Source organism: Pongo abelii, chromosome 13 (assembly GCF_028885655.2).
Source record: "Pongo abelii isolate AG06213 chromosome 13, NHGRI_mPonAbe1-v2.0_pri, whole genome shotgun sequence".
NCBI classification, from domain to species: Eukaryota; Metazoa; Chordata; class Mammalia; order Primates; family Hominidae; genus Pongo; species Pongo abelii.
Genome location: NC_071998.2, coordinates 124,222,003 through 124,247,168, shown reverse-complemented (window position 1 = coordinate 124,247,168; position 25,166 = coordinate 124,222,003). Strand labels below are relative to the sequence as shown.

The window sequence follows — 25,166 nt, the reverse complement described above, 5'->3', positions numbered from 1 at the left end:
TGGTCCAGCTATACAAGCACTTTCCAGCCACCATGTGAGCTTGTTTCTCCTATTGGGTTGCTTTAAAGTTAACTCACACTGAAAGGACCTAATGGTAGTTGGTAGAGAGTAGGTGTAAAGTGTTTCCTTTCTCTTCCCTAGGCCCCCTTTCAAAGAGGCAGAGAGAAAAAGAAAGATGGGGGACCAATTCTGTTTAACATACCTCTCAGGACCGTGGATATACAGTGCTGTACATACCATTTTTTTTTTCCTTTTAATGTTGGATTTCTGCAGATGGTAGTTCAGTCCTGGCAACAAGGCCAGCATTGGGATAATCTTACGTTAATTAGTGCCTCACCAGTGGTGTCGAGGCAGAAATTTTAAGTCACTTTATAAATAGCCTCAGGTAATGTTAGTGAATGAGGTGGGAATTGAATTTTAACAGTAGCTGTTCAGATGCTTCCTGTCACTAACTTCTCCATCACGCATGGGCCTTCTTTTTAGGTTTCTTGGGCATGTGCTTTGTAAAGAGTCTTTTTCGGCCAGATGTAGAGAGGAGTCTTAGAAGTGGAGACAGTAATTTTCCTAACAGAGTTACTCTTTACTTCTTGGCTCCTGTCAACTCTCAGATTCAGACTCCCTTTTTTAGAAGGATGTTAGATGTGGGACTTTCTCTAGAAAGCAGCTATCACTTATTTTGGAGGTGTAATGACTGGGAACAGAAAGGGGGAGAAACAGATCCGAGGCACAAGAGAGCTCCTGAAAAAGCTGCTGAAACGCGCCTGTGCCATCTCCTGAGAGAAGCCTAGATGCGCGGCCTCCAAGGAGCCCTTGTGCTGTTTGGGACCTTGAGTAGCCGCCTCTCCGTGGGGCTGTTTCCCAGTTCATAAAACAGGGGTGATGCAGCTGAGTTGTGATAGTCAGGATGCCTTCAGTCGTAGACAACAAAAACCAAACTAGGGCTGGGCACAGTGACACATGCCTACAGTGCCAACTATTTGGGAGGCTGAAATAGGAGGATTGCTTGAGCTCAGAAGTTCTAGACAAGCCTAACAATGTCCAAAAAAACAACAAAAACAAAAAACACTCAACTGGCTTAACAGTGAAGAACTGTATTGTTTCACTTGACAAGAGGTCGTGAGGCAGGTGAGTTCCAGGTTGGTCAAGTTGGCCATTTAGGGACAGCACTGAGAAGCCAGGCTCTTTCCACTCTTCTGCACTGCCTTGCTTATCCCGCAGGCCTTGTCTTCCAGCTAGCTGCACTCATGCTTGCCAGGTGTGTGCCACAAGCACAGATATCACAGGCAGACACAGTGATGTCCCCACAGAAGAGGAGAGCATCTCTTCCTATTCCTCAGCAAGAAAATCTTTCCCAGGCTGGACATGGTGGCTCATGCTTGTAATCCCAGCACTTTGGGAGGCCGAGGCGGGTGGATCACGAGGTTAGGAGATCGAGACCATCCTGGCGAACATGGTGAAACCCTGTCTCTACTAAAAATACAAAAAATTAGCCAGGTGTGGTGGCACACACTTGTAGTCCCAGCTACTTGTGAGGCTGAGGCAGGGGAATCACTTGAACCCCGGAGGCAGAGGTTTCAGTGGGCTGAGATCATGCCACTGCACTCCAGCCTGGTCAACAGAGCAAGACTCTGTCTCCAAAAAAAAGGAAAAGAAAACCTTTCCCAGATGATCCCACCATACTTCTTAGTTGGCCAGGCCTGTCCTGTGCCCATCCCTAGCCTAGTCATTGCCTCAACCCAGTCAGGATTTGCTCCTGAACCTGGAGCTAGGGTTGCTCTTGTTCCATCCAGAGGAGGAGGAAGAGTGAGTGGTGGGGAATCAGGTGGGAACAGTTGGTAGGGGTAGCTGTAAGGATTAATGAGAGTGCATGGATGTTCCTGGCGGATGTTCCTGGTTCAATGCTTTGCATGATTATCCATGAATAAGTCCTGTTGTTTATGACAAAGGCCAGATAGATGCATTCATCTACCCTGTGCTAAAGTCTGGAGCCATTTAGCACAGCTGGAACAGCCACATTATCTGAGAGCCAGTTCTGAGTTTAAATCAGTTGCATTCTATAACAAGGACGCATTGGGCTTACCAGGCAGCATCAAGGCAGGGGCGCCTTCGTGAAAGCTCATCTCCTTGCTGTTTATGGTTTATTATCTTTTTTAAAAAACAAATATATGGCAAATTTTGTGTTTTGTACATTTTACCACAGTAAACGTACACACACAAATGTAACACAGGCTTAAAAAAATATCCTTTCTGCTTTCTTTCTGAGCATTAGTGTGTACTTGCTCTGGGTTTCAAGCTGTTCCAATCTGTCGGCAGCAGGCCATCTGCCTTAGCATGATCAACAAACCTTGTCAGGGCACCCAGTCTGCAAAGGCTGCTTTGCTTGAGCAGACCTGCTCCATTGGCATTCCATTCTGTAGCCTCACCTGCGCTATTGTCAGGAGGGGGGAGAAAAGGAGAAAAGAAAGCAAGTGACCTGCGGTACCACTGGACTGAAATGGTAACTGGATAGTGGCGTATTTTCGCTTGGTGTTTTGTATATGTATATGTTCGCATAGTTGATTGTACTATTCACACAGTCTTGTAGTCTGCTTTTTAATCTTTTTACTGACACCATATCATTTTTTAAAAAGACTTAGAAATATAGGATGTATTGTAATTAACTTACTTCCCCTGACATTAGACTTAAACGATGTTTCCAGGTTTTTTCTCTTATAAATATGCTGTGATGATTATTTTTGTGCAAAATCTCTATTTATGTTTCACATGATTTCCTTGGGGATAGATTTCAAGGAAGGGTTACTAGGATAATACTACCAGCTCACTTTCCAGAAAGTTGTACTAGTTTATATTTCTACTATCAGTATACTAAAGTGCCTTCTCAGTCCTTCTTACATTGTCTTTTCAAAATGGATACAGCATGTTTATTTTTTGTAAGTACTAATTCCAGTCTTTTTTTTTTTTTAGGAAGTAGAAATGATGAAAGCTGCCTATCGGAAAGAGCTAGAAAAAAACAGAAGCCATGTTCTCCAGCAGACTCAGAGGCTTGATACCTCCCAAAAACGGATTTTGGAACTGGAATCTCACCTGGCCAAGAAAGACCACCTTCTTTTGGAACAGAAGAAATATCTAGAGGATGTCAAACTCCAGGCAAGGTAACTTTCATCAGGAAAGGCTTTTGTGTTTTTATTAAGTGGAACTTCCTATATTCTGGCTGGTCTGTATCTTTCAGAGGACAGCTGCAGGCCGCAGAGAGCAGGTATGAGGCTCAGAAAAGGATAACCCAGGTGTTTGAATTGGAGATCTTAGATTTATATGGCAGGTTGGAGAAAGATGGCCTCCTGAAAAAACTTGAAGAAGAAAAAGCAGAAGCAGCTGAAGCAGCAGAAGAAAGGTAGGAACAAAGAACTGATTCATGACCTTGGGGTTAAGCTGCCAATTCCAGCATAAGGACTGTGTCACATGGTGTGGGAAGCAGTTATAGCTGATTAGACAGGGCTGCAACGCTCAGCTCACTCCATTTCAGAGACCCACTCTGACGTTCCTTTCCTCAAAACGCCCAGTGATCTCTTCGTGTTCGTTTTCCTGGCCTTGAGTCCCTCCATATGGCCACAGGAAGTGTTCACACTTAAGATTGCCACCTAGTATCCCTAGTTGTGACTTAGGTTTCTCTTGATGAGATCTCTTGCTTGAGTCCAGTATTATAAAACAGAGAGTGGGCTAGCGAAGTTCATTGTCAGTGTGAGTGAGTGTCAGTGTAATTCCACATCTTCCGAATGTGGACACTCCAATCACCAGCTCCTTTTTTCCTCCCCGGCTTTCTTACAGGCTTGACTGTTGTAACGACGGGTGCTCAGATTCCATGGTAGGGCACAATGAAGAGGCATCTGGCCACAACGGTGAGACCAAGACCCCCAGGCCCAGCAGCACCCGGGGCAGTAGTGGAAGCAGAGGAGGTGGAGGCAGCAGCAGCAGCAGCAGCGAGCTTTCTACCCCAGAGAAACCCCCACACCAGAGGGCAGGCCCATTCAGCAGTCGGTGGGAGACGACTATGGGAGAAGCCTCTGCCAGCATCCCCACCACTGTGGGCTCACTTCCCAGTTCAAAAAGCTTCCTGGGTATGAAGGCTCGAGAGTTATTTCGTAATAAGAGCGAGAGCCAGTGTGATGAGGACGGCATGACCAGTAGCCTTTCTGAGAGCCTAAAGACAGAACTGGGCAAAGACTTGGGTGTGGAAGCCAAGATTCCCCTGAATCTAGATGGCCCGCACACATCTCCCCCGAACCCGGACAGTGTTGGACAGCTACATATCATGGACTACAATGAGACTCATCATGAACACAGCTAAGGATGATGGTCAATCAGTGTTAACTTGCATATTGTTGGCACAGAACAGGAGGTGTGAATGCACGTTTCAAAGCTTTCCTGTTTCCAGGGTCTGAGTGCAAGTTCATGTGTGGAAATGGGACGGAGGTCCTTTGGACAGCTGACTGAATGCAGAACGGTTTTTGGATCTGGCATTGAAATGCCTCTTGACCTTCCCCTCCACCCGCCCTAACCCCCTCTCATTTACCTCGCAGTGTGTTCTAATCCAAGGGCCAGTTGGTGTTCCTCAGTAGCTTTAGTTTCTTCCTTTCCCCCCAAAATGGTTGCGTCCTTTGAACCTGTGCAATATGAGGCCAAATTTAATCTTTGAGTCTAACACACCACTTTCTGCTTTCCTGAAGTTCAGATAACTGGGTTGGCTCTCAATTAGACCAGGTAGTTTGTTGCATTGCAGGTAAGTCTGGTTTTGTCCCTTTCAGGAAGACATAGCCTGCAAAGCTGGTTGTCTTTACATGAAAGCTTTTACATGAGACTTTTCGACTGCTTTTTTGATTCTGAAGTTCAGCATCTAAAGCAGCAGGTCTAGAAAAACAATGGTTTATTCACACTTCCATTCTTTTGGCAGTTCTGATAAGCTTCCTAGAAAGTTCTGTGTAAACAGAAGCCTGTTTCAGAAATCTAGAGCTGGCACTGTGGAGACCATACACCCTTTGGGAAAGCTCTTGTCTCTTCTTCCCCCACTACCTCTTATTTATTTGGTGTTTGCTTGAATGCTGGTATTATTGTGACCACAGGCTGGTGTGTAGGTGGTAAAACCTGTTCTCCATAGGAGGCAAGGAGCAGTCACTGGGAGAGGTTACCCGAGAAGCACTTGAGCATGAGGAACTGCACCTTTAGGCCACCTCAGCTTGCTGGGCCTTTTGTTAAACACTTCTGTCTGCTGGCCTCCCTTTGTGTGCATACGCCTCTTGTTCACGTCAGCTTATTTGTGACACTGCAGCAGAAACGCTCTGAAGGTCCAAAGAGTTTCTGCAAAGTGTATGTGACCATCATTTCCCAGGCCTTTAGGGTTGCCTCACTGTAGCAGGTTCTAGGCCCCCAGAAGGGGGGCAGCTTTTTCATACCAATTCCAGCTTTCAGGGGCTGACTCTCCAGGGAACTGATATCATCATACTCTCCACGTTAGTAATGGCAGAGCAGTCTAAACAGAGTCCGGGAGAATGCTGGTAAAGGCTGGCTGTGTATACCCACTAGGCTGCCCTACATGTTCACGGGAGATGACACTAGTCAGAAAAGTGGCAGTGGCAGAGAATCCAAACTCAACAAGTGCTCCTGAAAGAAATGCTAGAAGCCTAAGAACTGTGGTCTGGTGTTCCAGCTGAGGCAGGGGGAGTTGGTAGGAAGGAGCCAGTGAACTTGGCTTTCCTGTGTCTATCTTTCATTAAAAAGAATAGAAGGATTCAGTCATAAAGAGGTAAAAAACTGTCATGGTACGAAATCTTAGTGCACACAGAGGCCTCGAGCACGAAAGAATGAAAGTCTTTTTTTTTTTTTTTTTTTTTTTAGCATGGCAATAAATATTCTAGCATCCCTAACTAAAGGGGACTAGACAGTTAGAGACTCTATGTCACCCTAGCTATACCAGCAGAAAACCTGTTCAGGCAGGCTTTCTGGGTGTGACTGATTCCCATCCTGTGGCAGGGCGTGGTCCCAACTACTCAGCCTAGCACAGGCTGGCAGTTGGTACTGAATTGTCAGATGTGGAGTATTAGTGACACCACACATTTAATTCAGCTTTGTCCAAAGGAAAGCTTAAAATCCAATACAGTCTAGTTTCCTGGTTCAGTTTTAGAAAAGGAAAACGTGAACAAATTTAGAAAGGGAAGGAAATCCCATCAGTGAATCCTGAAACTGGTTTTAAGTGCTTTCCTTCTCCTCATGCCCAAGAGATCTGCGCCACAGAACAAGATACCAGGCACTTAAAGCCTTTTCCTTAATTGGCAAAGGAAAAGAGGCCCAAGTGCAAAAGAAAAAACATTTTAGAAACGGACAGCTTGTAAAAATAAAGGGAAGAAAGGAGGCACCATGGACAGAGGCCTGGGCTAGACGCTCCATGGACGTGTCTGCGCAGAGTCCTCAGCTCGTCCATCCGGCCTGGGTGTCCCTTTACTCAGCTTTATAACAAACGTGGCTCCAAGCTCAGGTGCCTTTGAATTCTAGGACACTGTGGGTTTTATTCAACTATGGTTGGGAGAATGAGACCTGGAGTCATGTTGAAGGTGCCGAACCTAAAAATGTAGGCTTTCATGTTGCAAAGAACTCCAGAGTCGGTAGTTAGGTTTGGTTTGGTTTTGGACGTGATAAACCTGCCAAGAGTCAACAGGTCACTTGATCATGCTGCAGTGAGTAGTTTTAAAGATGGAAAGGTGATAGTAGGACTCTCGAGAGGCAATTCAGTCCTGGGCAAAGGTATTAGTACAATAAGCGTTAAGGGCAGAGTCTACCTTGAAACCAATTAAGCAGCTTGATATTCATAAATATTGGGATTGGATGGCCTCCATCCAGAAATCACTATGGGTGAGCATACCTGTCTCAGCTGTTTGGCCAATGTGCATAACCTACTCGGATCCCCACCTGACACTAACCAGAGTCAGCACAGGCCCCGAGGAGCCCGAAGTCTGCTGCTGTGCAGCATGGAATTCCTTTAAAAAGGTGCACTACAGTTTTAGCGGGGAGGGGGATAGGAAGACGCAGAGCAAATGAGCTCCCGAGTCCCTGCAGGTGAATAAACACGCAGATCTACATCTGATAGAACTTTTATGGATTTTCAAAAAGCCATTGACAAGGCTCTGCTATAAAGTCTATAAAAATTGTTATTATGGGATTGGAAGAAACACGTCGTCATGAATATAAAAAAAAACAAACCCAAAGGTAGGAAGGTCAAGGTCATATCTTAGATGGAGACGTTGTGAAAGATGTCCTTGGAGATGAGTTTTAGGACCAGCATTACTAAGGCAGGTGGGCAGACAGTGACCTCTCTAGGTGTATCCACAGAGTTTTTCAGGAGAGAAAACTGCCTGACCTTTGGGACTAAGCTGCAGAATCTTCTTACTAAGCTTGATGAGTGGAGAGGCGAGAGGTGAGCTACTTTGTGAGCCAAAGCTTATGTGACATGGTTGGGGAAACAGTCCAAAATGTTCTGAGAAGGTGAACTGTTACAACCCAGGACAATTAGAAGAATTCACCCACCATGCTGCACATTACTGGGTAAAAGCAGGGCAGCAGGGAACAAAACTCCAGACTCTTGGGCCGTCCCCATTTGCAACAGCACACGTAGTTTCTGGTATATTTGTTGAGAAAGATAAAACTCTAGCAGTTGTTCAGGGGAGGATGTATAAAATGGTCGGGGGGATGAAAGGATCTCTGAGACCACAGAGGCTCAGACTCGCTGTTAAGAATAGAAAACTGGGTATATGTTTCATGTAGCCAGCACAACCGAAGTGTGCTGTGACAAGCCAATGTGAATTTCTACCAAATAGTACAGCATACATACCACTTGAAGAAAGAAAGAACTGAAGAGCAAACAAAAGTTCTGCGTAACGAGACTCACCTTTTCTCACTGAAAGCACTAAGAGGTGGGAGGAGGCCTGTACAGGCTGGAGGAGGGTTTGGGCAGAGCAAAGGCCCGGCCAAGACCTTGGTGAGATGGAGTGCCGCCCGCCTCCTGCGGATACTCTTGGAGAGTGGTTCCCCCGGGTGGCTCTGTCCCACCTGGAGAAAGAAGCTGCCTTGTGTGGAGTGACTCAAATCAGTATACCTATCTGCTGCACCTTCACTCTCCAGGGTACATGCTTCAAAACCGACCTGCAACAAGCATTGGAAAAACGTATCCAGTCTGAAGATGTTTGTGTATCTGTTTACATCCAGAGTTCTGTGACACATGCCCCCCAGATTGCTGCAAAGGTCCCAAGGCATTGATTGCACTTGATTAAGCTTTTGTCTGTAGGTGAAAGAACAAGTTTAGGTCGAGGACTGGCCCCTAGGCTGCTGCTGTGACCCTTGGCCCATGTGGCTTGTTTGCCTGTCCGGGACTCTTCAATGTGCCCAGGGGAGCGTGCTCGTGTCTGTTCCATGCCGTCCTGCAGTCCGTATGTGCTCGCCTGAGGGAAGAGGAGCTGTAGCTACAAGGGAAGCCTGCCTGGAAGAGCCGAGCACCTGTACCCACGGCTTCTGGTCATGAAACAAATGAATGATGGCAGAGGAGCTTCCTCCCCGCTTCCCAGCGCCACATTATCTATCCTCTGAGATAAGTAGGCTGGTTTAACCATTGGAATGGACCTTTCAGTGGAGACGTGAAAGTCTGAGAACCCCCAGACCAACCCTTCCCTCCCTTTCCCCACCTCTTACAGTGTTTGGACAGGAGGGTATGGTGCTGCTCTGTGTAGCAAGTACTTTGGCTTATGAAAGAGGCAGCCATGCATTTTGCACTAGGAAGAATCAGTAATCACTTTTCAGAAGACTTCTATGGACCACAAATATATTACGGAGGAACAGATTTTGCTAAGACATAATCTAGTTTTATAACTCAATCATGGATGAACCATGTGTGGCAAACTTGCAGTTTAAAGGGGTCCCATCAGTGAAAAGAAACTGATTTTTTTTTAACGGACTGCTTTTAGTTAAATTGAAGAAAGTCAGCTCTTGTCAAAAGGTCTAAACTTTCCCGCCTCAATCCTAAAAGCATGTCAACAATCCGCATCAGATGCCATAAATATGAACTGCAAGATTAAATGGTACAATCTTAGTGAATGGGAATTGGAATCAAAAGGGTTTGCTGTCCTTCTTAGAATGTTCTAAAATGTCAAGGCAGTTGCTTGTGTTTAACTGTGAACAAATAAAAATTTATTGTTTTGCACTACTCTGCTGTGTGGACATGTTGTGGCTTACACTGGCCTTGGCAAGCTTCTAGGTCAAGCAGGGGACTGGTCCAAAGATACAAAGCCTTAGGGTCTGGTCTGGCTACCTTGGATGACTGGAAGAGGAGCCTGACAAATAATGGATTTGGGCTTTTGTCTCTAAGAAGACCCTTTTTATTCTGGCAAATTATCTGGTGCACAGCCACAAATCCTACCTGTATCTGCCTCAAATTCATGCTCTTCCTCAAAGAGTGGCCAAGTGGCATAGTGTGGGAGGGGGTGACTTGAATCCTGTCTACAGAAAAACTCCCAGAGCCAGGCTGCCTGCAGGGGTGTGTTGCTCCTCCGTGCTGGCATGTTGGGTGTCGCATGTTTTGGTGGCACCACACTGACACTTCAGTGCTCCAGAGCTTGCCCTCTTGAGCCTTGCTGGTTGTGTTAATGTGAGTGTGCCAAGGAGACAGTGCAGCTCCCAACACTCCCTTCTCCGTGCCCTTCATGGGCTTTAGAAGAAGGCCGGAAACTGCCTTTACACAATTTTGACATCTACTCTGGCTTATGATCTCTTGGCCTGGGACTTCCATATAAGGACCAGGAAAGAGTTTCATTTGCGATGTGGCTTTCAATTGCTTGCCTCTGCCTGGCTGTGTCTGGAAATCAGCATTGCTCTGCCCATTTTATTTTTATTTGTTTTATTTATTTGAGACAGAGTCTCACTCTGTCGTCCAGGCTGGAGTGCAGTGGCCCGGTCTCGACTCACTGCAACCTCCGCCTCCCAGGTTCAAGTGATTCTCCTGTCTCAGCCTCCCAAGTAGCTGGAATTACAGGCGCCTGCCACCATATCTGGCTAGTTTTTTTGTATTTTTAGTAGAGACGGGTTTTCACCATGTTGGCCAGGCTGGTCTCGAACTCCTGGCCTCAAGTGATTCACCCGCCTTGGCCTCCCAAAGTGCTGGGATTACGGGCGTGAGCCACTGCGCCCACCCTGCTCTGCCCATTTTAATAGTTGAAGCAACTCCTTTGAGACTAAGACTAGGAGGCAGCAGTTTTTAATTTCTCTGGAAAATTCAGGTTTTCTTATCTGACTAGGTCTCTAACTAGACTTCCCATCCTTGGAGGAAGATCTGAATGCTGGCCCTCTGGAGCTTGGGCATGAGCCTCTTAGAAGCCGACTCGAGACAGGCACGCCCCCTTGCCTAGGGTGGCCTCTCTCTCTGCTGTCTCCTGAGGCTTTGCGTGCGTGGCTACTGCCCAATGTCCTTTGATGTCTTAGGGGAAATGTAGGTTTTCTTTCAGGGATAAATCCCAGGAAACCAAGTCAGGCAGAGAGGTGGCAGAATACTTTTTATTCTTGACTGTCTGCCCCTGAGGAAGCAACAATACAGAAGCTAAGTCGTCCCCTGTGAAGGGAAAAACCAACAGTCAGACATTACTTTGGGCAAGCTCAGAAGCCAGGGCACATTTTACAATGTTTGGGGTTCAACTATGCTGTGAAAACCAGGTCATTGCCCTTGCTCAGGAGCCACAAAATCAGAATTCTGGCTTCTGTCATGGTCTCCCTCTCCCAAGTAAAGGAGAAGGAAAGGTGAGTTTATTCCCCTTTGGCTGTGATCCGCAGAACTAAACACACTACTGAGTTCTGGCTGGGTGCCGTGGCTCACACCTGTAATCCCAGCACTTTGGGAGGCCGAGGCGGGTGGACCAGTTGAGGTCAGGAGTTCAAGACCAGCCTGGCCAACATGGTGAAGCCCCGTCTCTACTAAAAAAAATATATAAAAATTAGCCAGGTGGGGGTGGTGGGCGCCTGTAATTCCAGCTACTCAGGAGGCTGAGGCAGGAGAATCGCTTGAACCTGGAGGTGGAGGTTGCAGTGAGCTGAGATCGTGCCACTGCACTCCAGCCTGGGAGACAGAGTGAAACTCCACCTCAAAAAATAAAAAAATAAACACACTTGAGTTCCACATGCTGACCCCCACTCCATCCTGGAGGGGAGCATCCCTGGCTCGCAAACAGCATGTGCCTTGCCTACAGTTGGGGCTGGTGGTGGGGCAAGGAGCAGATGGTCTCCAGCTTGATCGCTCTCTGCAAAACTGCAGCCCGCACCAGGGACAGGCCTGGCACTGGAGCCAGATGTGGCTCAAAGAGGACCTAGGTGACAGTTCAGTGCCCTCCTGGGACCCTCTACCACACCATCCTGTTTGGGCAACTCCTGTATGTGGGTTTCCTCTTCATCAGCACAGAGCCTGATGCTTAGAAGTGGAAACGTTAGAAGTTAAAGCAAGAGGGCCGGGCGCTGTGGCTCATGCCTGTAATCCCAGCACTTTTGGGAGGCCGATCACGAGGGCAGATCACGAGGTCAGGAGATTGCGACCATCCTGGCTAACATGGTGAAACCCTGTCTCTACTAAAAATACAAAAAATTAGCCAGGCGAGGTGGTGGGCGCCTGTAGTCCCAGCTACTTGGGAAGCTGAGGCAGGAGAATGGCGTGAACCTGGGAGGCGGAGGTTGCAGTGAGCCGAGGTTGTGCCACCGCATTCCAGCCTGGGCGACAGAGCGAGACTCCGTCTCAAAAAAAAAAGAAGTTAAAGCAAGAAGAGAGAGAAGAAGTCTCAGTAATATATTGGCTGATTCCCTTGGGATTAGTAAGTGACAGGGACCATGGGTACCAATGAAAAAAGGACCAACCAGTAAAATCCAAATTAAACAGCAAAGCTCTCTACCGACGGAGCTCCTGGCTCTGAGTTACAGTTTCCCACCAGGAGGCCTCCAGGGTGGTTTTGAACATCCCCTGGGTTTGAGGCTGCCTTTTGTGAGCTGTCTACACTTGTGTTTAGTGGCCCCGGGCTGGGCGCCTATGGCCTGGGCAGGACGAGCGGCTCCCCTGGTGCTCTCCTGGCGCGCCTGGGGCTCACTCACATGCTGCAGCACCTTGCGTGGCAACTTCTCGGAGTGGGCGATCCATTCTTTCATTAAGTCTAGGATGAGGGGGATGAGGCTGACCACGCCTCCGTAGTGGTTCCGGGCCTCGTCACAGCTGAGGTGGTTCACCACATCATGAGGGTATCTGCAGGACGGCAGGGGGCTGGGTTAGCCCATGCTCCCGGGACTTGCCATGCCGTGGCAAGCAGCTGCCAGACCTCAGGCACAGCAGAGTCACCTGGGGAGGCTTTAGAACTGGACACACAGCATGCTGAGGTGCTCTGTCCCCAGAGATTCTGGCAGACCAGGCCTGGGGTGCCACAAGCCCCAGGTAATTCTGGTGTGAAAGACAGGAGATGCAAACCATTGCCCCATGGTCCGTAGAAACCTGGGTTAGGGGTGAAGAACTGGTTGGCTCATCCCTCTGGCTCTTCTCACCCTGGTATCTACAGAGCTTCCCCAGGCTCTGGCCCACTGTGCTGCGGGCTCCCGGGCTGTCAGGATGAGGAGCCCTCAGTGGCAGTGCTGCTGCCCCTGGGAGGCGGCTCTGGTGTCCACTTCTTTGCATGTCAGTGAGGATCTCTGTGGGCTTCTGGGGGCAACTGCTCTGGGCTCTACACCCCCTTCTCCACCTGCCTGGTGCTAACACCCGTGAGGCACTTGGGTGTCCTGCCATGTCTATGATGGTTGTAAAGAAAAGGTTTCGTTGAATCCGAGTCATTCCAGTAAATGAGTGGAGACTGGGATTTCCTGCCCAGGGTGGTCTAATAGGAGCCACATGATCCAGGCAACAGGAAAGAAGCAGGACAGAGGCCTCCCCACAGGCACACACGGGGCCTGAAGAGCAGCATCAGAGGGACTTACTTTGCTCTGAGGCTGCTTAAGTCATTGCTTTGGCTAACGAGGGTTTTGCATTTCTCGAGGAGGTTGTTGGTGACTGGGGTGCCAGAGTGCACGGCCTCAAAGTGCTGGCAGAGCTTATTCAGCTCTGAACAGATGTCCAGGAACATGAGCAGAATCCGCCGGTCTGTGGAGTTATTGCAGTAGTGTTCCATGTAGCTCTGCACCTGCAAAGGCCACCGCCACATGAGCTGGGGACATGCCAACCCGGGTCCTGGCTGGCTTATGGTGCAAATGTCCAGAAGCCCCCACACTACTCTCTCCCACCCTCCATGATTCATGGGGGAGACACAAGTAACACTTAAGCATTTTAAGGTACAGACCACTTTATATAGTGGTATCTCTCTCTATAGATGGATGGATGGATGGATGGATAGGTAGACAGATGATATGAAATTAATGGATCGGCTGGGCACAGTGGCTCACACGTGTAATCCCAGCACTTTGGGAGGCTGAGGTGGGCGGGGATCACTTGAGATCATGAGTTCGGGACCAGCCTGGTCAACACGGTGAAACCCCATCTCTACTAGGAAAAAAAAAAAATTAGCCAGGCGTGGTGGCACATGCCTGTAATCCCAGCTACTTGGGACACTGAGGCAGGAAAACCACTCGAACTCGGGAGGCGGAGGCTGCAGTGACTCGAGATCATGCCACTGCACTCCAGCCTGGGTAACAGAGCAAGACGCCATCTCAAAAAAAAAAAAAATTAATTTAATTAAATGGATGGATGGATGGGTAGATAGATAGATATAAAATCAAGTGTTCCAGGCACCATGCAAAATGCTTTACAGGCCTGCTCTCACTTGTCTTCATCTAAACCCTACACACTGAGTAGGTACCTTTTAAAATTCTCATTTTACAGATGAGTACCATGACATGAGCACTGGAGGTTTGGAGAGGTGAAATAACCCGCCCAGGGCACCAGTGGCTTAGTTGGATGTTGTCTCCGGCTCAGTGGCTCCGTGCCCTACCCCTCACCTGTCCCCGTGCCACCGGAACCAACCACCGCCTAAAGCAAAAGGGGGCTGCCCCCTGACTTACTGCCACGGTGCCTGTCATCCCACTTATAGAGGGTTCATTGTGAGAAATGCCAGCATGGGCCACCCATACTGAGGAGGAAACAGCAGGGACTGGAATCCTTTGGGCTTCAGCCGTACTGTGTTCACAAGGTGGAGAAAGAGGGGCAGGCCAGTAAGTGGAGCTTATGGAGTTACCCAGTGACTGCATCCAAGGCTGGGCCAGAGCGGGAGGTCTGATCTTGTGCTAGGGAGGAACTGGTTGTGGTCCAGGCCAGAAGAACAGACCCATTTCATAGTCAGATGGTTCTACTCTCCACAATCTGATGACAGATGCAGGTATCACCTCCTCCAGCACCCACAAAGGTCTACATCTAAATCAGGGTTTTCTTGCTGTAACTGTTTGTCTTTTTGTTGCTAAGGGATGTTTCCCCAAACAATCTGAAGTGGTTTCTTCCCAAGGATTGCCAGGCACAAGCAGCTTTGTAAGGGGGAGAGGCTTTTGACACACATACCCACAAAGGCACCTGTGGGGGTCGAGGAGGAGGAACCTGCCCCACGGTGTAACTACAACAGAGCAGTGTAGGGGTGGGGGGCGGTGTGCAGGGAACCTCTGGACACTTCTGGTTCAGGGAGGACATGGGAGGGGTGAGAGGCAACTCAGAACACAAGGCCACTGTTTACCAAGAGCCTTCGGTTGAACCTAAGGCAAGAAGGCCACTCCCTTACGCATTGATGTAGATTCTGGGAAGGGACACTTGTTGACTTTTGAAGCTTCTGGAGGATGGACTAAAAAGGATGTAGGCAGTTTCTTTTCTTTTTTCCCCCGAAGTCCAGGTTTACAGAAGAGGAAGTTTATTTTCCAATAGCTCAGGGGCTGCATGCATGGGCAAATATGGCTAAATTGGCTAAATGTCACAAGTTGGTGAATCTGGGTGAGGGTTATATGGGTGCTCCTTTTCTGTACATTTAACTTTTTTTTTTTTTTTTTTTTGAGACAGGGTCTTGCTGTGTCACCCAGGCTGGAGTGCAGTGGTGCGATCTCGGCTCACTGCAGCCTCTGCCTCCCAGATTCAAGCGATTCTCCTGCCTCAGCCTCCTGAGTCACTGGGACTACAGGTGCGTACCACCACACCTGGCTAATTTTTGGATTTTTAGTAAAGATGGGGTTTCACCATGTTGGCCAGGCTGGTCTCCACTCCTGGCCTCAAGTGATCCACCCACCTCGGCCTCCCAAAGTGCTGGGATTAGCGGCATGAGCTGCTGCGTCCGGCCTCTACATTTAACATTTTTTGAGTTAAAAAATCGAGGAAACATTTTACCAAAAGTAGAAAAAAAGTTTTTCTTTTTTTTGTTTTTGTTTTTGTTTTTTTTTTGAGACGGAGTCGCACTCTGTTGCCCAGGCTGGAGTGCAGTGGTGCAATATCGGCTCACTGCAACCTCCACCTCCCAGATTCGAGCAATTCTCCTGCCTCAGCCTCCTGAGTAGCTGGGATTACAGGCGCACGCCACCACGCCCAGCTAATTTTTGTATTTTTAGTAGAGACGGGGTTTCACCATGTTGGTCAGGCTGTTCTCAAACTCCTGACCTCGTGATCCACCTGCCTCGGCCTCCCAAAGTGCTGGGATTACAGGCATGAGCCACCGCGACTGGCCAGAAAAAAAGTTTTTAAAGGATGCTGCCAGCGAGGGTTGCTTGTTCCTCCCAAGCCTGTTTCTCCTCTGCAGTTCTGAGCCCTGGGCCTGTTCCCACCTATCTTGGGGCAGTTACCCTTCCACAAGCTGACTCCCTCCAAGCTGTGAAGGGCTGTCCTGTGTGTGTTCCTAACTGCACTGCAGCTCCAGCCCCTAACTTCCTGGAAGGCTCATTTGGTCTTGAGGCCTCCAAGTCCTGCAGAGCAAACCTGGACAGTAGCTAACCCTGGAGGAGATGCAGGTTAAATAAAAACATCTGCGAAAGCACCTGGCAGTGTGCTTGGCATCCCACAGTTCCTCAACCCCCAGCGGAATCTGATGAGAGGGACAGGATCCCTCTGGTCACCAGTAAATCCCCAGTTTTCTATGGGTGACCACTGAACCTGCATCACAGATGAGGACACTGAGGCACAGAAAGGTGAAGTCACTGGCCTGAGATCACAGCAGTGGCACATGGTAGAGCTAGGACTTAAGCCCTGGCCGGCTGAGTCTTAAACCCGCCTCTTTAACTGCTGTTGTTATTCACTTACATATTTGGTAGAGAAACGAATGAAGGACTCATTCCATCATTTAGGTTCTGGGTCCGGGTCCTGATTCTGGCACAAATGTCCTTCCCCTCTCTGGGCCCCAGTGGTTTCATCTTTCATGAGAGGGGACTGGGCTTGTTGCCCCTCGGCCGGGGTGGGGGTCGGGAGCCCCACCTGTCCAATGCTGGAGATGGGCCGGATCTTGTCGTGGGCGTTCTCCCTGCAGTGCTCCAGAGCGGCGGTGAAGGTGAGCTGCTGCTGCTGGAAGAGCTTGTACTTCTGCTCGATGCTGCGAAGGGATTCTTTCACCTCATTCATTGTCTTCCTCTGTGGTCATTTACAGGATAGGAGGAATCTGTGGGGAGAAAGAGGATAGTGATGAGGTCCTGGGACCCAATGCTCGGATCCAGCTCCGGAGGGAAGGACTGTCAGGGGAGAGGCATACCCATGGCCCCTCTCACTGGAGCGCCTTGTGAGCGCCTCCCCACAGAAAAAGTGAGGCCCTGGGAGGCTGCACACTTGTGCAGACCCCCCAGGCTGTCCATGACACAGCTGAGCCTGACCTCGAAATTTACCCTCCATGAACACATTCTTTGCCATGAAATGTGACTTCTTCCCTCAGCTGTGGACAGTTTCTCTGGTTCTGTTTCTCCAGATGTGGGTATCGACACACATGCACGCACACACACACACACGCACACATACAGGCACATGCATGTGCACACACACATACAGGCACATGCATACATACACACACATGCACGCATGTACACACACAGCCTCCAATCCCTCGCTGTGGCATCAGCAAAACCTCGGATCAAGGGATATGCCACAGGATATAAAACCAGGAGATTATCAGTTTGGATTAAATTATTTTAAAGCATCTGCCGCTCTGCAACTGGTGGGAAAGTCTGGGAATTCCTTCCCATGGATTAAGCGGGGAGAAGAATCAATACTAGACTGTCTAGTTTGAGAAGATGTGAGTCTGCCTGCTCTGGGCTGGGGGCAGGAGCCTTGGTGTCAGGTTTGTGCATTCTCAGGGCAGGGCTGGTAGCTAGTGGACTGCTCCCTGACCCTGTTAACTGCTGGAATGCCATGATCAGTAACATGGAGGCTGTGGGGAGGGCTCTCTCTTGGCGCCTCACAGACTGTCCCTGCTGTGATTTGGGTGGTCCATAGGGCATCTACAATCCTCCTGTGAGCAGAAAAGTCTGTGGGTGTGTGCTCCATGACATCATAATTTTGTTGAGTGAGTGCAAAATGCTCCAGACCACAGATTTCTATCACGTTAGAGCTGGAAGGGACTTAGAAAACCAATTCCCTTGAGCTGCTACGGGGAAAGTGAGGCTCAGAGGGAAAGGTTTTGCCCAGGGTGTCACAGCAAATTTGTGCCCAAGATAGCCTGGGTCCTAGGCTTCCTTACGTCTAACCAGCATCGTCAGTGCTGCCACACTCGGCTGCCCCTCCACTGCCTCCAGAACAAAGGCCAGGCTCAAACGTGTCCCCACATGAGCAGGGGTCAGAGAAGGCTGTGCTGAGGTCAGGTCCAGTCCAAGGGAGATGTTGGAGATGGAAGGGGCCAGAACATTTAGCATGGACTGGGGCAGGGAAGGCACATTCCAAGCTTCCAAGCAGGTCCCAGGTGGATGGGAATAACAAGAAGGGGCTGGGAAATATTTCTTTCTGCTGCTCCAGCAGGGCTGGAGCTGGGGGTCCAGCTTGAATCCAGGAGGTCAAGGCTGCAGGGAGCCATGATTGCAGTACTGCACTCCAGCCTGGGGGACACAGTGAGACCCTGACTCAAAAAAAAAAAAAAAAAAAAAAAAGAAGAGGCGGGGTAGGGGGAGCATCCCAGTTGATGCAAGAGGAGATGGCATCAGAGGAATGAAAGGAAACACAAGAATAGACCAGGAGATGGCCTCCGCAAGATGATGGGTGTGGTAAATCAGAGAACTTGGAGGAGGCTGGGGAAGAGGCCCTTTAGCAAGATGGAGCCCAGCCATGGAGCCTCTATCCCTGGAGCCAAAAGCCAGCAAGGCTGCCTTAGAGGAGCCACCTTAAGAGCCACTGAGTGGGTCTCCTGGAAAGACAAGAGAGCATGCTTCTGTAGCAGAGCCACAGCACTGTGACTGTCAACAGACACAGGGACAGTTGCAGCTCCCCTGGGGGTGGGCCTGGGCCAGGACATGCAGGGCAGGGGCCTCTTTCCAGCTCAGCCTCCTATGGAAAGGAGAGCTGAAGGTGGGGAATGAGATGGGGGGGGGGTCCATGGTTTATTGACACCTGCCATATCCTTGGCTGGTCCCTGCCCCTTGGAGCAGACATGCTGACTCATGCACAGTGGTTTCCTGGTGCGCCTCCCATGGTGTCCGGCTCACCCAGGCCCAACTAGGGTGAGGTGAGGGAGGCACTTGCCTCCATGCAAAACTTAAGGAGGCGCCAAAAAACTTGGCAATCAAGATGAAAATAGGCCAGGCGCAGTGGCTCACACCTGTAATGTCAGCACTTTGGGAGGCTGAGGCAGGAGGAGCGCTTGACCTCAGGAGGTCAAGGCTGCAGTGAGCCATGATTGCAGTACTGCACTCCAACCTGGGTGACACAGTGAGACCCTGTCTCAAAGAAAAAAAAAAAAAAGCATCTTGAGTAGCTGGGATTACAGGTGTGTGCCACGTGTACACCTGGCTATTTTTTGTATTTTTAGTAGAGATGGAATTTCACTACATCAGCTAGGCTGGTCTTCAACTCCTGGCCTCAAGTGATCCGCCTTTCTCAGCCTCCGAAAGTGCTGGGATGATAGGCATGAGCCACTGTACCCAGCCCCAAAAATGTTTTTTAAAGAATGGGTCTTGCTCTTTCACCCAGGCTGGAGTGTGGTGGTGTGATCACAACTCACTGAAACCTTGACCTCCTGGGCTCAAGTGATCCTCCCGCCTCAGCCTCTTGAGTAGCTGGGACCTCAGGTATGTGCCACCATGCCTGACTACTTTTTTTCTTTTTTTTTTTTTTGTAGAGATGGGGTCTCCCTATGTTGCTCAGGCTGGTCTCGAACTCCTGGGCTCCAGCGATCCTCCCACCTCAGCCTTCCAATGTGCTAGGATTAGGAGCATGAGCTGGCAACATCAGAATTTGTAAAGAAAAGATTGCTGGCCGGGCACGGTGGCTCACGCCTGTAATCCCAGCACTTTGGGAGGCCAAGGTGGATGGATCACGAGGTCAGGAGATCGGGACCATCCTGGCCTACACGGTGAAACCCCGTCTCTACTAAAAATACAAAAAATTAGCCAGGCGTGGTAGCAGGCACCTGTAGTCCCAGCTACTCAGGAGGCTGAGGCAGGAGAATGGCGTGAACCCAGGAGGCGGAGCTTGCAGTGAGCCAAGATAGTGCCACTGCACTCCAGCCTGGGCGACAGGGCGAGACTCCGTCTCAAAAAAAAAAAAAAAAAAAAAAAAGATTGCTGCACCTTGCCATATTGAGGCCTGAGGCAAAAGGAGAAATCAATAACACTGAGCCTACCTTTACTTAAATTTTTGACATGTTATTCTAAATGGATTTTAGGCATTATTTTTGATTTTTAAAATATATTGCATTAAAACGTGAAAAACATCCACCTCAATGATTGAATTGTTGGCATTCCCTTAAGTTTTGTGCTGAGGGTGCATCACTTGCCTTGCCCTAATCTTGGCCCAGGGCTTACAAATGACTCAAAGGTGAAGCTCCAGAAAAGTGAGAGAGAGCACATAGGTGGAGTTCCAGGGAGAAGGGGCGGTGCCCTTTTGGCCTGGCTTTTCCCTCATCATGGTGGGAGCTGTGGTTGGTAGTGGTTGAGAGGAACTGACTCTGTTCTTGATCCTAGCAACTTGTGACATGCACACCAGGAATGTCATGAAAGGAGCTGGAGCCCCGGAGTCACAGAGGCCTGGATTCAAATCCTGGTTCCACCTCTTCTTGCTGACCTTGGGCAAGCTGCCTATCCTCCCTAAGCCTCAGTGTGCAGCAGCCTCCCAGCCTGGGGTGGGCTGACATGAGACCAGAGGTGTACGGCGTGGACCATGGGGCCCGGAATGTGGTGGTGCCATCATCAGAATCATCAACGCTACTGTGGCTGAAGCATGTGTGTGCAATGGCAGGGGACACCATCACAGGCATGGTGTGTACCTCAAAAGCAGCAGGAACTGCTAAGGGCTTGACCTCCTGGAGGAGGGGATGTTTGAACCTGGACTTGAGAAGAAGGAGGCTGTGGAGAGGTGAGGCAGGCGTGCAGTGGGGGTGGGACCCTGGGCTAGAGGTCAGTATGTGGGGACGTGGGACTGTTGTAAGCAGGTGCAGAAGAGGACAGTGGACAGAGTCAGGCTGAGGGACCCCAGTGTCAGGTGAAGCATTTGAAAGAACAGCAGAAGGCTTCTAAGCCAAGGGGGTGAAAAGCACTTCATGCATTCATTCACCTGTGTGTTCATACTGTGTGCCAGGCACTATTCAGGTGCTGGGGTGTCCAACAAGACTCCCTGCCCTGGAGGAGTTCATCTTTCACAGGGGAAGGCAGACCATGCAGAAGAGTGAAATGAACAGCATTTTAGATAAGGAGGAAATAAAGCAGGGAAGCAGGTGGGAACCTGGAGAACAAAGGGCCACCGTCTGCAGCAGGGGCCTTTGCAGGAGGAGGGTGGGTATGGTGCTGGAACAGCTGGGGCTGTGCTCCAGCCCTCAAGGAGATCCTGGCCTGAAGAAGGGTGGCTCACTCCAGTCCTTCTAAGAACAGCACGGGTCACGTGATGGGGCTCTAGGATACGTGTTAGCTCAAGTCCTCACCATGGCCCTAGAGCCAGGTACCATGGTTATCCTGATTAGGAAGCCGAGGCTAGATAAGGAATGGGCAAGTCAGGACTTCTTGCTCAGCTCTGCCTGGCTTTATAAAGTCTGGGCTCTTAACTTGGATCCCTCCCTTCCTCCTCCTTCCCTCCTTCCTCCTCCCTTTCTCCTTGGTTGTACTTAGAGACAAACACAACAGACATCAGACTGACTGTGGAGGTGAGGATAGGGAAAGCCAAGGGCCTGAAGAGCTGCCTGACCTCTCTAGGGTTCAGCCACTGGCTAGAGCCCTAGCCCCAGGCCTCACTTCCATGACCACTAGACTTTCCCTTTTCCTTGACCCAAAGCAAGGAGGACTAAACATTCAGGGGGCTGCCCTTTGTGTGCCCAGCTCCCTGTCACCCTCTTGGGGCTTCCTGGGGCTGTCAAATCCTCCAGGGATACAGCACTACCTTGGCTGGTGGCCCCAAGAACCGCTGAGAGCAAAACTGACTCCGTTCTTGATCCTAGCAACTTGTGACATGCACGCCAGGAATGTCATGAGAGGAGCTGTAATAAGTTATCCGAAGTGATCGTCCCTTGAACGAGAGCCACTGCGGCCAAATTAGTGTGGATGAAAGGCACAGGGGATGGGCACTTCTCGATCTGGGGGAGGGGGGAGGAAAAAAGTGATTACCCATAGGTTTTAGGCTTTAATTGATTTGTATTTTTCCAGGCTGCTAAAGAAGATTAAATCATGGTAGGAAAAGTGCCTAGGGCTTAAAATAAATGAGGAGAAAGGCAAGTCATTTCAGAAATGTCCAGGAAGCAAGCCAAACCTCTCCAGTGCAAATGGCAGGCATGGCTGTTGTGTTCTTTGCTCAGGGGGAGGCAGCTTCCTTTTCTTCCCCAGCTATCTTTACAGTTGGGTTTGACAAGCCTACCAAGGTGTACACACTTTGAGGAAGCGGTTTGGAGGGGAAGAGGCAACAGTGCTGGCTTTTACGTTGGGAGGGCATGTCTCTGGACTGGTGGCTGGTAGAAAAGGGCTTTAGCTGGAACCTGGATGCAGAGTTCATGCCCTGGCTCGGCCCGATTTAACCAGTGGCCCTAGCCAGGATTTCTCCCTTTTCTGGGCCTCAGTTTATCCATCTGTCAAATGAGAGAGTTTGGATTACCCTCTTCTTCAAGAGGCCTTCTGGTTCTAAGGCTGGATGATCAACAACTGATGAGGAAAGAAGCCCAGAAAGGGGAAGTGACTCACCCAAAGTTACCCAGCCAGCCACTCCTCATTGTTCTAATCCTCCAACTTCTCATCCGTAAAATGGGAATGAAGGTGCCTATTTCACAGGGTTGTTGGAACGATTAAATGAGATACTACTACTAATAGTAGCCCCATATATTGTGTGCTTACTGCATGCCAGTTACTCTCCAATACATTAGCTCCTGAAATCCTTCAGCAGTTCCCTCTTCACAGGGGAGGAAAGTGAGGCACGGAGCAAGCAGAGAGTTTGCCAAGCTCACACAGTAAGAAGTGGAGCCAGGACTTGAATCTGGGGCTGTCTGCATTGCCCGTGCCATTTTCCCTCTCCATAAGGTACAGAGACAACAGAGTTTTGCCGAGAGCACAAAGTTAAGGGTTCAACAAACTCTTATAGCTCCTACTATTAACGGCAACAGACAAGAGCTAGAGCTCCCAATTCAGTGTTGCGACTAATAAAATATCAAGCTGCCCCGTACCACTGGGAATTCACACGACTCGAAAAGCTCCGTCTCCAGCGCAAACCTTCCCCTCGCCCCCACCCCGAGACAGCTGTGCAGGCCCCTCCATCCTCCGGACCTCTCCATCTTTCCATCCTCCACCCCAGCTTCCAGTTTCTGACCCAGAGGCCGGGGTGGGGTCCGAGTGGGCCCACCCACACTCATTCCTGTTTACCCTTGCTTGTCCTAGAGCGCTCTTCGCTCCACGGAGCACCCAGAAGCTGGAGTGACTCCGTGAGTGTCGGTGCCCCGGAGGGTGGGGAGGCCCGTCCCAGGACTCGGGAGGCGAGGGTGGGTGGGGAGGTCGGGCGAGAAGGGGCGGGGCCGCGGGCCTGATTGTTACCGCCGGTGCCATAGCAATCGGGTCACTTGGCGGCTTGGCCAGAGCCGGGGAGCCGGGAGGGGTCTACCGGGGCTCGACGCTAGGAATTAGGCTGAGGATTTCCACCCGATCCTCGAACCTCCGGCCCATCTCATAGACGCCCCTCCCCCTTCAAACACCCTCCCCCACATTTATTCCCGCGTCTCTATTTTAAAGATGGGTAAACTGAGGCACAGGGAGCCGGGCCGGGGAGCACTGACAGAACCAGAAGCAGGGTCTGCCTCCCGTCCCTTCGGAGGGCCTACTTGCCCCTTCTGGGTTTCGTCGGGGGTCTCAGATACGAGGAGGCCCAGCTGGAAGCCACCTGAGGGTGTCCCCCGCTAAGATGCGCAAATGGGAAAAGCGAGGCCGGGGTTGGGGAAAGAACTTGCCCGAGCCGCAGAGCGCGTCAGCCGGGGAGGTCCGTGGGGGAGCGACTCGCGCGACCAAGGCTCGGGTATCTGGGCCCGGCGCGGAGCCTGCAGGGCGGGGCCGCGGCGCCTGCTGATGACGCAGTGGGCGCGGCGGCCCTAGCGACGCAGTTACTAGGGAGCGGCGAGCCGAGACGGCTATATGGACGCGACTACCGCCCCGCACCGTATCCCCCCCGAGATGCCCCAGTACGGGGAGGAGAACCACATCTTCGAGTTGATGCAGGTGACCGGACACCCCTGCCCGTCGCGACGCTGGCGGCGGCTCGGGAGCCTCCACTGCGACGTCGGGTGCGCGGCCAGGACCCGCAGCTGGGGCCGAGTCGCGCGCCCACGAAGCAGCCCACCTCGGGATGTCCGATTCGTGTGTCGCCGTGACCCCGAGGGGGCCCTCGAACTGGGGACGCCCCTAGCCCTGCCCGGGTTTGCCTCAGGCGGACCCAGGGGGAGGAAGGGGGCCACTCGAGCCGGGATTTTGTCCTGGCTGTGCCGCCAGCGGGCCTTATGGTCTGGAACCACGTCCTTTCCTTTTCTCGGTTTCCCCACCTGTGAAGTGCCAGGTTGCAAGAGGTGGTCTCCCAGGGGCTCTCCCGGCGCTGACAATCACCATCTGTCGAATTTGTGGGGAGCCTCTCAGCCCAGGTTTCTGAGGTGGGCATTGTCCGAGTTCAAGCTGGCATCTCCATCCTCGGAGAGGGCCGCCTCCCATGTCCCACCTTGGTCCCTCCTCCTCAGGGCCAGACGTCCCCGGCAGCTCCGAAGCTCTCATCCTGGCTCCAGGCCTGACTGGGCCCCCGGCTCACCGTGTGACTTTGGGCGAGACCCCATCCCCGCCGGGGCCCCAGTTTTCCCTTCTGCACTTGGTGGAGGTCAAGGCTTTCCGGAGCTGGAGGGGAAGAACTCTCAGCCACTCAAAGGTTCTGAGAGGCAAGGGGAAGCTGGAGCTCAGTTTCCAGATCATTTGTCTGCTTCCCAGGGTACACGCCATCCCCAGGGGCATGGCATGGAGGGCATAGTGGTGTCTGTGGTCATTTGAGGTTCTGCCCTGCACACTAGACAGCTGAGCCCAGACAAAGAAACCCGTGTCTGCACCTCCATCAAACACATTTCCCTCGGAAAGTGTTAACTGATAGAGGGAGAGCAAGAGATTCCTAAAACTGCTTGAGTGGCCAATCACAAATAAAATAGCTAGCTGGGTCAGAAGTCAGCAGGTCAGGGCAGAATGGGGGAGCATCTGGAGCCCTGTTGTCTGCTCTAGAGAACCTGGTGTGTTTTCCACAGTGATTGTTGGAGGAATTGCCCAGAAAAGCTTTTATTGATTTTGAAACAGGGTCTTGCACTGTTGCCCAGGCTGGAGTGCAGTGATACAATCATGGCTCACTGCAGCCTTGAACTCCTGGGCTCAAGCAATCCTTCTGCCTTAGTCCCTCCAGAGTAGCTGAGACTACAGGTGCAGGCCACCATACCTGGCTAATCTTTTTTTTTTTAATTTTAGAACAGACGAGGTCTTGCTATGTTGCCCGAACTGGT

The 25,166-nt window shown here is 50.6% G+C and overlaps 3 protein-coding genes across 30 annotated transcripts in view; 2 read left to right on the top strand and 1 right to left on the bottom strand.

The window, feature by feature from the left end:
- TSC1 (TSC complex subunit 1) overlaps positions 1-9,241 on the top strand; it is a 53,479-nt gene extending 44,238 nt beyond the window's left edge. For 8 of the 9 annotated variants that reach the window (XM_054519330.2, XM_024251680.3, XM_024251678.3 and 5 more), the window contains 3 exons: positions 2,965-3,152; positions 3,230-3,391; positions 3,826-9,241. In XM_054519330.2, coding sequence (XP_054375305.1) covers positions 2,965-3,152; positions 3,230-3,391; positions 3,826-4,345 — 870 coding nt within the window. In that variant the 3' untranslated portion in view covers positions 4,346-9,241. 9 annotated transcript variants of the gene reach the window in all.
- SPACA9 (sperm acrosome associated 9) lies at positions 5,451-24,539 on the bottom strand. Of its 15 annotated transcripts, XM_054520790.2 has the most exons (7): positions 23,020-23,118; positions 22,348-22,423; positions 21,557-21,749; positions 16,472-16,652; positions 13,024-13,226; positions 12,157-12,304; positions 10,565-10,639 (listed from the first exon to the last, which is right to left on the bottom strand). In XM_054520790.2, exons 4-7 carry the CDS (start codon positions 16,613-16,615, stop codon positions 10,628-10,630), a joined length of 507 nt encoding a protein of 168 aa, XP_054376765.1. In that variant the 5' UTR covers positions 16,616-16,652; positions 21,557-21,749; positions 22,348-22,423; positions 23,020-23,118; the 3' UTR covers positions 10,565-10,627. The 15 variants fall into 15 exon arrangements, with proteins under 15 accessions (XP_054376760.1, XP_054376761.1, XP_054376759.1 ...); XM_054520785.2 differs by lacking the exon at positions 22,348-22,423 and having other exon boundaries at positions 5,451-10,604; positions 23,020-23,327; XM_054520789.2 differs by lacking the exon at positions 22,348-22,423 and having other exon boundaries at positions 23,020-23,327.
- AK8 (adenylate kinase 8) overlaps positions 23,672-25,166 on the top strand; it is a 157,701-nt gene continuing 156,206 nt past the window's right edge. For 5 of the 6 annotated variants that reach the window (XM_054520766.2, XM_002820319.6, XM_054520772.2 and 2 more), the window contains exon 1: positions 23,672-23,862. In XM_054520766.2, the coding sequence (XP_054376741.2) occupies positions 23,779-23,862 (84 nt within the window). In that variant the 5' untranslated portion in view covers positions 23,672-23,778. Of the gene's footprint in view, positions 23,863-24,190; positions 24,288-25,166 lie in introns of all 6 variants that reach the window. The other variant, XM_054520768.2, reaches the window with a different exon arrangement.

What these genes read in the sequence shown, in the direction of transcription:
- SPACA9 (XM_024252738.3), bottom strand. Translation starts at nt 16,615, where the DNA reads ATGAATGAGGTGAAAGAATCCCTTCGCAGCATCGAGCAGAAGTACAAG. An exon ending in CCATCTCCAGCATTGGACAG is followed by an intron (nt 13,227 to 16,471) that starts GTGGGGCTCCCG and finishes TGGCCTTTGCAG; the next exon opens with GTGCAGAGCTACATGGAACA. An exon ending in TTAAGCAGCCTCAGAGCAAA is followed by an intron (nt 12,305 to 13,023) that starts GTAAGTCCCTCT and finishes GCCGTCCTGCAG; the next exon opens with ATACCCTCATGATGTGGTGA.